This window comes from Vulpes vulpes, chromosome 11 (genome assembly GCF_048418805.1).
Source record: "Vulpes vulpes isolate BD-2025 chromosome 11, VulVul3, whole genome shotgun sequence".
In the NCBI taxonomy this organism is placed as follows: Eukaryota; Metazoa; Chordata; class Mammalia; order Carnivora; family Canidae; genus Vulpes; species Vulpes vulpes.
In genome coordinates, this window is record NC_132790.1 from 80,013,303 (window position 1) to 80,026,729 (window position 13,427).

The following is a 13,427-nucleotide window of genomic DNA, read 5'->3' on the forward strand; positions in this document are numbered from 1 at the left end:
AGTTGATTTGTAATATCCATTGGCCAAAGGCTTGTAAACATTTAAGCATTCTTCAAGGTAATCTGATAAGAAAGTCCACTGTATAAGAACATTGTATCAGAGCTACTTTAGTTGAAACTGGAAATACTCACTACCCCCACTGGACTTGGCTGGAGTCCCTGAGACCCTTTCTGTAAGCTCCAGCATGCTGTTTTCTATATGGTGACAGGAACTAGACTTTGAGAAGTTATGAGATAATTTCTACTCAGTTATTTGCAAGGCTCTATATCCTAGAGTCTGTGATTTTTAACTTAGTAACAGTGATTCAAATACAGCACACTGCTTACTTACCTTTGATAAGATCTACCATTATTTTCCTTTAGAATTGCTACTTCACTATCTTTCCTGTGAATTAATTCAGAATGGTCACATTTTAGTTGTTTCAACCCTGACTTTTTAAATTTCAAAATTTATGCAGCATTTATTTGCATCAGAGCAAAGAGAAGAAATTATCAAAAGTGCAATAGATCATGCTGGCAACTACATAGGTATTTCACTGCGCATCAGAAAAGAACCTTTAGAATTTGAGCAATATTTGAACCTTCGCTTTGGGAAATACAGCACTGATGAATCCATCACATCTTTAGCAGAGTTTATAGTCCAAAAAATATCACCTAGACATTCGGTAAGACCCTGTGTTAAAAATAAAAATTTGTTCATCTGATTTTGATATTTTTCTTCAGTAATTTTTTAATATGTCTCAATTTTGTTTGAAGGAACCTGTAAAGCGAGTTCTAGCACTTACAGAAACATGTTTAGTAGAACGTGATCCAGCAACCTATAATATTGCAACTTTGAAGCCTTTAGGAGAAGTAAGTTTGACATTATTAGCTTAAATGAGACTTCTTCCTGTTGCTAAATTAGGATAATTTTCTATTTTAATATTTTCCCATGCTTAAAGAATGGGAAATGAGAATCTATTCTTCACATTATTATATTTATTATACTTAGAACAATGAGTATTATAAACTTTATTTTCAAAACAAATTTATTTTCAAAGTATATAAGGTGAAAGGAACTTTTTATTCAACAATTGTATGAAAATTTGAATGAGACATCTAAGCGGCTCTTAAATTCTGATACTGTAAACAGTTTTTAAGTACTGATTTTTGTAAGCTAAAATGAGGATGTGTAGTTCTTCTAAGGAAATGCCATAAAACTAAACATCTTTTGTTGAACTTGGTTTTTGTTTTCATTAGGTATTTGCATTGGTTTGTGACTCAGAAAATCCACAACTGTTTACCATTGAATTTATAAAAGGGCAAATACGGAAGTATTCTTCAACAGAAAGGTATTTTTTTTTAATTCATCAAGCTTTTGAGATCCCAGTATATTCAAGGCGAAGTCCTCCATCAAAGAGGAAAGACAAAATTTATAATCTAGAACTTTGAAATCATATAACTTAGAAAAGACAGCATTATTTTGTTGTATATTGAAAATGAACTTCATTCAGTTTTCCAGTTTCTAAAGAGAATAAAAATGGTGATTTGATTTTAAATATAATGTTGAAAATGTAGTTCTGTAACTTAAGCTTTTAATGTATTTTTAAATAGCATCTTTCACTTTCATTGTTAAATTGTTTGGATACCAACAAGTTACTTTAAATATACTTGAAGTTAGAGTTTTATAAGTTAGCATCAGTAGACTAGTTACTAATTTTCCAGTGGAATGTGCCTGATTTTTTTTTTTATATTACTATGACTTGGCTGTTGATGTGAAAACGAGTGAGATGCTGTAGCTCATAAACTACTCATGTAAGGTAAACCACTTATAGTGATGTTCTACTGTGAATGACTAGATCTCCCTTCGTGTACTAAGCCATTGTAATGGGATTGGCAGTTTTTATATTCTGGACAGTTTTTTTAATGGTGTTGTAAATAGATTATGACTGAATCTGTTTTTAAAAGATAGTTGAAACAGTTCTGGTACATTTTGCCACTGTCTACCATACAGCCTTATTGAAGTGTTGTCACTTCCTGGAGTATGACCAGTAACTGTTTCTTACCTTGGAAAGCTTTTGATCTAAGTTCAAAAAAAACGGCATTTTAAGCAAAAGGTTGTATTTTTTCCTGTCCTGAATTCAAGGAAGAGAACTTCTGAAAAAAAAAAAAAATAGTGCACATGTTCTAATCAGAGAAGAGATCTCAACATTTACAGTTGGTCGTGTGCTTTATGTACATCAGATTGTTTAATCTTGATCCCTAGAAAGATGCTATTATTCCCAATAAAGCCAATATGCAGGAAGCAAAGCAATTTCTTTGTGACTTTGGATTAGGAAGATGTCTTAGATACACACAATTCATAAAAGTCTGATTAATTAGACATTGTAAAAATTTAAAACTTTGACCCCCATTAAGAAAAGGAAATGACAAGCCACAGACAGGAAGAAAATATTTGGAAAATATATAGCTAGTAAAAGACTTGTTTCTAGAATATATTAAGAACTCTTTTGGGATACCTGAGTGGCTCAGTTGGATGAGTGTCTGCCTTTGACTTAGGTCATGATCCCATGGTCCTGGGGTTGAGCCCTGCATCAGGCTCCTTTGCTCAGTAGGGAACCTGTTTCTCTCTCTCCCGCTGCCTGCTGCTCTAACTGCTTGTGTGCTTGCTCTCTCTCATTCTCTTTGTCAAATAAATAAAATCTTTAAAAAAAAATTACTCTTTTAACTCAATACCAAAAAACAAATAATAAATGGGCAAAAATATTCAAATAGACACCTCATGAAAGAGGATATTTGAGGTAAATAAACACATGAAAAGATCATGACTCATTAGGGAAAAGTAAAACTGCTACATGTACACTGAAATGGATAACGTCCATTCAGTTGGACAACAAATTGGCAGTGCCAATTGTTGGCAAGCATGTGGATTCTTATACATTGCTGGTGATGATATAAAATCATAAACTTTTAAAAAATAGTTTGGCAATTTCTTAAACATATAGTTATTATATGACCCTATGTCAATTCTCCTAGGTATCTACCCCAAAGACAAATAAAAACATATGGCCACAAAAACTTTTATGTGAATGTTTATAATAATAATTCATAATCAGAACTAGAAACAATTGATATATGTATCACCTGGTGAATGAATAGGCAAAAATATTGATTATCCATACAGTGAAATACTACTCAGCAATAAAAAGGACTGAACCTTAAAAATTTGATATATAAAATAAGCAAGACACATAAGGCTATATATTATATGATTCCATTTATATGAATTTTTTAATAGACTTTTTTGGAGCAATTTTAGGTTCGTGGCAGTATTGAGCAGAAGGTACAGAGGTTTCTCATATACCTCCTCCTGCTTTGCCTCCTAACTGGAGTAGCCTCTCCCATTACCAACATCCCCTACCAGAGTGATAGATTTGTTATGAATGATGAACCTGCAGGCTTGAACCAATGTATAATGACACTTATCCACCATTTTAGTATCTTACAGACTATTTTCACTGCCCTAAAAATTCCCAGGGATCCTCTCCAGCAGTAATAATACTGCTCCACTGATTTCATCTTGCCCTCCTCCCTAAACCTTGACAGTCACTCATCTTTTTACTGTCTCAGGTTTTGCTTCTTCCACAATATCATAGTTGGAATCATGTAGTATATAGCCTCTTCAGATTGGCTTCTTTCATTTCCTCCCTGTCTCCTATGTCTTCATGTCTGGATATCTCATTTCTTTTTAACTTAGTAATCCATTGTCTAGACATACCATGGTTTATTCATTTGGTCTCTTAGTTGCTTCCAAGTTTGGGCAGTTATGAATAAAGCTGCTCTAAACATCTGTGTGCATCTGGAACATATGGTAAGAGGATGTTGAGTTTTTTAAGAAACTGCCAAACTGTTTTCCAAAAGTGGCTGTGCCATTTTGTATTCCAAGCAGCAGTGAATGAGAGTTCCTGTTGCTCCATATCCTCACCAGCATTTGGTATTATTAATGTTCAGTTTTGGTCATTCTAATAGGTATGTGGTAATTTCTCATTGCTGTTTCAGTTTGCATTTCTGTGATGATGTATGTGTTGAGTATCTTTTCTTATGTTTATTTTCATATGTTTATTTGCTATCTGTGTATCTTCTTTGGTGAGGTATCTATCTGTTAAGGACTTTGGGTTTTTTGTTTTTGTTTTTTAAGATTTTATTTATTAATTTGACAGAGAGAGAACGAACAAGTAGGCAGAGTGACAGGCAGAGGGAGAGGGAGAAGCATGCTCCCTGAGGAGCAGAAAGCCTGATGTGGGGCTGGATCCATGACCCTGGGATCATGACCTGAGCTGAATGAAGGCAGATGCTTAACTGACTGAGCCACTCAGGCACCCTACTAAGGACTTTGAATCATTTTAAAGATTTTATTTGAGAGAGAGAAAGAGAAAACACTAGCAGAGGGGGCAGAGGGAGAGAAAGAAGATGATTCCTTGCTGAGCAGGGAGCCCGATGCAGGGCTGGATCCCAGGACCCTAAGATCATGACCTGAGCTGAAAGCAGACGCTTAACTGACTGAGCCACTCAGGTACCTCTGGATTGTTTTTTAATTGACTTGTTTTTCTTATTGTTGACTTTTAAGAGTTATTTGTATATTTTGGATAGTAATCTATTATCAGATATGGCTTTTATAAATATTCTCTCACAGCCTGTGGCTTGCCTTTTCGTCGTCTTGCTGGAGTTGTTTGAAAAAGGAAAACTATAGAGATGTAAAGAAAATATGTCGTTGCCTGGAACTGGAGAGTTTTTTGTAGATGAACACAAGGGAATTTTTTAGGGTGATGGAAGTATACCAAAACTGATGATTGTACAACTGTATAAATTTACTAAGAATTCTTAAACTGTACATTTTAATTGGGTGAATTTTTGATTTGTAAGTTATACCTCAGTAAAACTGTTTAAAAAGTTCTTAAATTAAAAAGCAAAAATATTACATTTATAGTGCTTAAGTAATTTGTAAAGGTATGTGACAGTAAAGTGCAGAGCTAGTATTGAAACTCTAGGCTCTCTCTTAAAGCGCCCTATTCTTTTGTGCTTGTACTCAGAGTGTCCTGCCTGAGCAGGTGACCTGCTAAAGGGCCTATGCTGTATTCTGATTCAAAATTCCCCTTAATTATCAATCCTAAAACATTTACTTTTTTTACTTTGCTTAGAGATTCCTTATTAGCAAGTTTACTGGATGGAGTAAGAGCCTCTGGTAACAGAGATGTTTGTGTAAAAATGACACCAACTCATAAAGGTCAGCGATGGGGGTTACTCAGCATGCCTGTCGATGAGGAAGTAGAGAGCCTTCATCTCAGATTTTTGGCCACACCTCCAAGTAAGTATTGATTAAGTATAATTCCATTTCCATCCATCTGCTTAATAATTTAAGTATTAGGAATGCAAGCCTCTAAATCTTTTTGAACCTTTTCATCTTACAGATGGCAACTTTGCAGATGCTGTATTCAGGTTCAACGCTAATATTTCATATAGTGGAGTTCTGCATGCAGTAACGCAGGATGTAAGATTGTTTTGTAACTTGTTCATTGTCATTAATTTTGGGAATGGAAACTTTTTTGAGACATTCTTCCTTTACCTAGGGTCTCTTCTCAGAAAACAAAGAAAAACTGATCAATAATGCCATAACAGCATTATTATCCCAAGAGGGAGATGTTGTTGCTTCAAATGCAGAACTTGAGAGTCAGTTCCAGGCTGTGAGGAGGCTTGTGGCTTCCAAAGCTGGTTTTCTGGCCTTCACTCAGCTTCCAAAGTAAGTTGTCTTTGAACTTTTAGAGAATACAAACAACTCAAAATAGCAGAAAATCAACAGTTTATCTTTTTATATCTGTTTAAACCTGATACCTTTCATATGATGATATGGTAGTTTTTATTCATGTGAAATAAAGGAAGGTAAGTGGAAGTGTGAAAGGGGTAGAGATTGGTCCTACACATACCTGCAATATGTTGACCCTTGTTTTAATGAATTTGAACAGGAAAGTAGATCCCTTTTAGTTTAGTTTAGTTTAGTTTTGTTTTTTTAAGGTTTATTGAGAAGCCCAGAGGGAGAGAGAGTCTTTAAGTAGACTCTGCACAGAGCCTGATGTGAGGCTCCATCTCACCATCCTGAGATCACGATTTGAGCCGAAACAGAGTCTTAGCTTAACTGACTGTGCCACCCGGATGCCCCAATATCCCTTTTAGTTTAATTAATTTTTTAAAAAATCTTCCCCCTCAAAGAAAAAAACTGTTAGGAGAACGGATATGTTCTAGAGGTAGAATTTAAAATATGTACTTGTTGAATGCAGTAGAAACTTAAGAAGACTTATGTTACATTTTAATAATAAAATAATCCTCTGATATTGCTATTATAAGCTTGTTTTTTTTGTTGTTGTTCCATAAGGTTTCGGGAGCGTCTAGGAGTGAAGGTAGTAAAAGCACTCAAGAGGAGCAACAATGGAGTAATCCATGCAGCTGTTGATATGCTCTGTGCCCTCATGTGTGTAAGTAGTATTTGTTTTGTTTTGTTTTTAAGATTTTATTTATTCATGAGAGACACAGGGATCCCTGGGTGGCGCAGTGGTTTGGCGCTTGCCTTTGGCCCGGGGCGCGATCCTGGAGATCCGGGATCGAATCCCACATCAGGCTCCTGGTGCATGGAGCCTGCTTCTCCCTCTGCCTGTGTCTCTGCCTCTCTCTCTCTCTCTGTGACTATCATAAATAAATAAAAATTAAAAAAAAAAAATTATTCATGAGAGACACAGAAAGAGGCAGAGATATAGACAAAGGGAGAAGCAGGCTCCCCATGGGGGGCCTGATATAGGACTTGATCCCAGGACTCCAGGATCATGCCCTGAACCAAAGGCAGACACTCAACTGCTGAGCCACCCAGGCGTCCGTGGTGGTTTGTTGTTGTTGTTGTTTTTTAAGAGACTGGTTTTTCTTAAGTTGATTGATGGTTTAAATTTCCACAAACTCAGATTTTCATTGTACCAATTAAATTCAGTGTTTTGTATTTCCCAAATTGCTCTTTTGGCAATTTATTTATTCAAATGAAGGTTCGTTTAGCATATCCTATAAACCAGGCATTGTGCTGTCTGCTAGAAATACAAAGTTCCTTCCTTCCTTGAAATTGTTGACAGTCTAGTAAGGTAGGCATGTGTGTCTCATCTAAAGTAGTAGGGGCCCTGGGATCCCTAAAAAGCAGAACTTAGCTTTTTGGGTTTGTGGTGAGGAGAACATAAAAGATTTGAGGCCAGTCTTTTCAGATGTTACACATGATCTGAATCTTAAAGGACAGGCAGGTATTTTCCCTCTGTGAGAAGGCTTTCTTGGGAAAGGGGGCGTATACAAAGGTATGTTTGGGAAGAAGCAAATAATTGAAATGGCTGGGTCATAAAACATGTATGGAGGTGTGTGGGATTAGGAATTATAGCTAGAAATATATGCAGAGACAGTTATCAAAAGCCTTTGGTATCAGACAAAGAGGCTAATAAATTTGTATCCTTTAGTAAGGAACAACTGAAAGATTTTTCATCAGGGGAGCAGTAATACTAGGTTTGAACTACCAAAAGCTGACAAATGTTATGTGGAGACTGTATTAGAGGTAAAATTAAAGACAGGTAGACTAAATAAGAAACAAGATGCTGAGGTAGGATGGGGTTAAAGAAGGCACATTTGAAAGCTGAGGGTAAAGATTTAACTTAGTGACAGCTTGTATGGAGGAGAAGCAATGAATTATCCAGTATAACTTTGAAATTCCTGATTTACTAGTGTTGTATATAGCATATGGGACTAAAGTGTTTAAGGCAAGTTTAGTGGTATAGGATAAACCTTAAGTAATCACTTGTAGAAAATCTTCCATTTATACTCAGAAGTGAATTTTACTGTCTTTACTGCTTCTAATAATTCCATGGAAAGAAATAGTGGAATAAGGGCTTCTGAGTGGCACAATTGGTTCAGTGTGACTCTTGGTTTTGGCTCAGGTTGTGATCTCAGGGTCATGAGATTAGCCCCACGTTGGGCTCCTTGCTGAGCATGGAGTCTGATTGAGACTCCCTCTCCCTCTGCCCCTACCTCCAATGTTCTCTCTTTCTCTCTCTCTCTCTCTCTCTCTCTCTCTCTCAAATAAATAAATCTTGAAAAAAATTAGGTAACTAGAATGTAAAATAAAATATCGTAGTGTGAAACAAACTCAATCTTCTCTCATTACATATTAGGGTTTGGCTATATATTTTACATGAATTATTTCATTTAAGCTTCATAATAGTCCTTTGAGCTCAGTATTATTAATCTCACCTGGACGGCTAAGGAAAGTGAAACTCAGAGTTAATGCAACTTAACCTTGCCTGAGGTCAGCTGTAGTCAGCAAAGTTAGGATTGGGTCTTTATTCCTAACCCTCATGCTAGAATCTTTTTCCCATTTTAATTTTTCCACCAGTCAGAAGAGACAAATAAATATTTGCTGCTCATTTTAGTACCTGCTTTTAAATATTTTTTTAAAAAAATAAGTAAATAAATGCCAAGTTTTATCATTTCAAATTTAAATATAAAATAGGGGGAGAGAAAAATGGGTCTTATTTGCCTTTTAAGAAGGAGACTTGTGTCTTTTGAGAGAGTTCCTTTTGCAGTACTCTACAGATACTTGCTAGGCACAGTATCTATGAAGCCTCATCAGACCCTGGGGGAAATCATCACTTTTGCCTGATTGTCTTATCACGAGTTTCCTTTCTGCCTTCAACTTTAAAGGCTGTGTTTTTAAATTTTTTCAGTATTTAATGAATACTCTTTACAAATGACTTTCGTGTGATACCAGCATGTGGGACTGCTTATGAACTATCATTGTTTTTAATCAACAGCCCATGCATGATGACTATGACTTAAGACAAGAACAGCTGAACAAAGCTTCTCTTCTCTCTTCAAAGAAATTTCTGGAAAACTTACTGGAAAAATTTAATTCCCATGTGGTAAGTTATAATTAAATTTGGCTTAATGAGAGATACCATACATTATTGAAAAGTATTCTAGAAGTGCAGTTCAGGCATTTTTTTGTTTTCAGTTGTGGCTCCCAACTTTGGTCAGTATCGGTCATACACACTTCAGTCAGCTTGGTCTCTCACTGATAGTAAAATATTCTGTTTTAAGACTATATCCATTCATCTGGGAAGAATAAGTTGCAAAGACTTTAGGTTTTTTTCTTTATGTCATTATGAATTAAGCTGCTCAAAAAAAAAACTTTGCTACTCAGTCACTGGTAACAATTTTGGAGATGGGCAATCTATATAGATCTAGAAGAACAAATTGGTGGAGTGGTTTAACTGTTGTCAAAGATTGCTTTTTATACAAATACTATACATACTAATCTTAGTTGTATTTGTTTGAGGAATCTTGTTTATTTTCTTGAAATTTGACCAAATTTTAATTATTTTCCTTTTAAAATATAGTAAGGAATGAATTTACTGTATTAGTAAAACCAAGTACTCCTTAGAGTAATCAAACTTTAGGCCTCATGTTGAGGAATTATGTTTACTTTTAGCATTTAGAATAACAGAAGCACATTATTGCTGTGTTTTACTTGAATTTCTCTGTCCTAAGGCAATGTGTTACTTTGTTTCAGGATCATGGGACTGGTGCCCTAGTTATTAGTTCACTCTTGGACTTCCTTACTTTTGCCCTCTGTGCTCCATATAGTGAGACAACAGAAGGACAGCAGTTTGATATGCTCTTAGAGATGGTAGCATCCAATGGAAGAACCCTCTTTAAGCTCTTTCAGGTGAGAGCTTGTATCTTTCTAATCAAATAACAAATAGCTAATCTAAGAACCACTTTTTGGGTCAGTTTGGTTTTAAAATAATGGATGTGTTTCTGAAGTAATGTTGATAAATAAATATATCCTAGTACATAATCATATTAAGAATATTTAATTCCACACATCTCTTGGTGTTTCATGTAGAGTTCTGTTGATGGCTTTTGACCACAGTTTTGACCATGTTGCCCATCTTTTCTCAGAACTAGAGTAGAAAAAAATAAATAGTTCATAAATAGTTGAAAACATTATTTCATATACTATTGTACTTGTTATGTACATGTGATACGTTTCTATGTAATACTTATATTTTTGTTTATATTAATTTGTGTTATGTCAATTTGTGTTATTTTATCATTACTGTTTGATGTTTATCATTCCAATATGTATAATTATCCGACTAAGTGCCAGCTATTTCCTGCTAATGTTTTAATTACCCTTAAAGCTATATTTTAAGAATACTTAAAATTTTAACCAAACTGTGATCTGGCTTTGAGATGTATCCTTTACTAATTTTATGGCTTATAAAATTATATATTTTCCTTAAAAGCAATAGCTAGTATGTTGAAATAAAATTCTTTTATTCTGTGATACTTTTTTCCCTATTTTAAAGCATCCTTCCATGGCAATTATAAAGGGAGCTGGATTGGTTATGAAGGCAATAATAGAGGTGAGAACAATTTTCAAATTTTAAACCTACTTGAATTTTGATTGGGTATTTTAATTGAAGCTGACAAAATTACATTTCAGCTTTTTATGGGAAAGATGAAGTTTTTCTGAGTAATAAAAGTAATTTTGAATCTTTATTCACAAATTAGTTTTAAACTACAGAAACAATCCTTGGTATTAAACTAAGAGTTTAAAGTTCTGAGGTAAGTGGGCTTAGGGCAAATAGATCTTTTGGTTCCTACATTATTTGTATTTTGTTTGTTTTAAAAGAATTAAAAGTTAACATTTTTCCTCTTACTCTTTTTTGAGGAGAGATGATGGTATTGATGATTTTGAAATCTTTAGGTACTGAGGTTACATAGGAATCTGTTAATGGAGTTATTAGTTCATAGCAAAATAGAATTAAATAACAAAAATTGGTTCCTCATGCTAAAGTGCTCTAGAGATCAGGACATATCGTTGGACAGACATGGGATATTGTTTCTGTAAGATGGTTGCTTTAGCTCTCTGTCTTTTAGAAAATAAAATCATGGCTATAAACATCAGATTGCATACTGGATGTTTATAATGACATCAGTCCAAATGGCTTTGGATTCTTTTTGTTGTTGTCATAGTTGTAATTTGGGTAAAATGTAAGAGTATTTGCCCCTTTTATCAAAAAACTCAGTGATTGTAGCTCATAAATATAACATTTGGCTAAAACAAAATGCACAGAATTAGTATACTCGTAAATAGGTGTTTAAAAATTAGGCAATACACATCAAAGGTTTTTTTTTGCATTTTTAGTATGTATTTACAGATAAGGCCAATTTTATTCCTCTAGCAAATGGGTTCTAGCTTCCAAAGTAAGTAATGTATCTCTCACACAGCTGGTGGTAGCCAAGAGCAAGTAAGACCATGAGACCAAAAAAAGTGTATTCCTGAACCCTGCTCCTCCAATATATTGCTGTTCATTCAGAAGTATTTCTGAAGGGCCAGGTATAACCGAAGTAGACTTTGGGGTTCAATAACAAGCCACACATGTTAGACGCATAGCCAGTGACTAGAGGTGGCTTTATTTATCCTGAAATCCTGGCAAGTATCTTAAATTGTTTTTTCTGATTGTAAAAGCAGTATATAATCTTTGAATAAACACCGGTGTTTACAGAAAAAAATTCAAGGAACAAATACAATAAGTCATTGATATTTTTATCATCCAGAGATAACTACTATTAGCATTTTGGTAAATTTTCTCTCAGATTGTGCAATGTTCAAAGTTATATATGTATCTGTACTAACGGTGTGTGTGTGTCTATATATATGTACTTGCTATGTATATATTTGTATTGATACTACTGTCAGAATGATATATGTACATATTCACACTATGAATATTTGTATATATACTACATATTCAGTTGTACTATATACTTGTACTTTTTTTTCACTAACATTGTGAGCATTTTTGCTTATCAGTAGGCTGTCTTGAATATCATACTGCTTATATTTCATAGTTCTCTGATGACCTTTGACTAGTAATCCTATCTGTCTTAACTCTATTGCCAAAGTGAGTCCATATAAGCAAAGTAAAATCAGGATAAAAAACTATCCCAACTTACTATATCTTCTTTTAAAAAAAATGAAGAACCATGTTCACCATGAAAATTATATTGTTAATAATAAAAGCAAGCCAGGTTTGCAGATGCCTTTGGTAGGAATTGCTGATTTCCCTGAATCGCCTTTGCCTTTCATTGGCTGATATAAGTCAGAGAATGAACCTAATTTTAATGCTAAATTAAGCAAAGCATAATTCATAAAATGCATCTGTAAACATTTAAAACCTCATTTCATAGGCAAATAATATTTTTAAAATTACTTGTATCACCTGTGTTATTTTTGGGTAATTAAGTTGCATTTCAAATTTTTATGACATTGTATACTACATAATTATTTTACCTAGAGGTGTTAAAAATTAGGATAGCTTGTTCTAGATTGCTGCTTTAGGGATCATCTTACCCTTTTTCCAAAGGAAGGTGACAAAGAAATTGCTACAAAAATGCAGGAGCTTGCCCTAAGTGAAGGTGCCTTACCTCGACACTTGCATACTGCGATGTTTACAATAAGCTCAGATCAAAGGATGCTTACTAATAGGTAGGTTAAATTTAATTTGCTATAAATGAACTTGCTTATAAAATGGATTTAGATATTACATAAAACAAACTGAGTAAGTGTTCAGATTATGCAAATGTTTCATTTTCTTCTGATTCACCTAGTTCTTTTCCTTTTCTTATAGAAGAAAGATTGTGCCCAGATGATGATTGCCCCTCCCCCCTGGAGAGCTTGGGGAGGGAAAACAAAACTGTTTGCTTTTTTCCCCTCACTATCCTGTTATGGCTCTATACCCATAGTCATGAGACTGGAACATGGAAAAGAGTGCTTAGAAGCTTATGGAACTAGAACCACATGCCCAGGATTTTTCTCCTTTTATTTTCTGCGGACCATCATATCAATTTTTAAATATCTTTGGTCAGTTAGGTACTCTTAAGAATCAAGAAAACCTTATCTAACTGTCCTAGGTATCCTAAATCTCTTGTAGTTAAGCAAGTTCTCCTTTGGTAAATTGTCTTTTTTTATAGTAATCCTTCAAATATAAGGAAGCACATAAATCTGTTCATTTATTCCAGGCCATGTGAATTCCATCCCTTTTAATCTTTCTTTGATTTCTGATGTGTGACCCTTCAAATATCCTTAGCATACTATGACTCATGACTCAGTTTAAGAAAAAGGATATCATAAATATTTTTAATCATGTTCTTCTGACTTTTTAAATGATCACACAAATTGCTGACTTAGGTTTACTTCATTATATCATGAATTTCCTTTTTTTGTCACCTACATCCAGTTATTGGATGTCATAGTATGCCGCCTTGCCAGTAGTTTTCTGCTCTTTGTGCTATTATAAGAGGCAGTCT

The 13,427-nt window shown here is 34.5% G+C and overlaps 1 protein-coding gene across 8 annotated transcripts in view; it reads left to right on the top strand.

Annotated features, from left to right (window-relative positions):
* Nucleotides 1-13,427, top strand: part of DNAJC13 (DnaJ heat shock protein family (Hsp40) member C13) — a 117,921-nt gene that overhangs the window by 41,774 nt on the left and 62,720 nt on the right. For all 8 annotated transcript variants that reach the window (XR_003237477.2, XR_011995264.1, XM_026015437.2 and 5 more), the window contains 11 exons: nucleotides 458-664; nucleotides 756-851; nucleotides 1,239-1,330; nucleotides 5,177-5,343; nucleotides 5,447-5,526; nucleotides 5,606-5,775; nucleotides 6,406-6,505; nucleotides 8,861-8,968; nucleotides 9,619-9,774; nucleotides 10,421-10,477; nucleotides 12,485-12,606. Coding sequence is in view for 6 of the 8 variants with exons in the window: in XM_026015437.2 (XP_025871222.1) it covers nucleotides 458-664; nucleotides 756-851; nucleotides 1,239-1,330; nucleotides 5,177-5,343; nucleotides 5,447-5,526; nucleotides 5,606-5,775; nucleotides 6,406-6,505; nucleotides 8,861-8,968; nucleotides 9,619-9,774; nucleotides 10,421-10,477; nucleotides 12,485-12,606 (1,355 nt within the window). In the remaining 2 variants the exon portion in view is untranslated. The remainder of the gene's footprint in view (nucleotides 1-457; nucleotides 665-755; nucleotides 852-1,238; nucleotides 1,331-5,176; nucleotides 5,344-5,446; nucleotides 5,527-5,605; nucleotides 5,776-6,405; nucleotides 6,506-8,860; nucleotides 8,969-9,618; nucleotides 9,775-10,420; nucleotides 10,478-12,484; nucleotides 12,607-13,427) is intronic.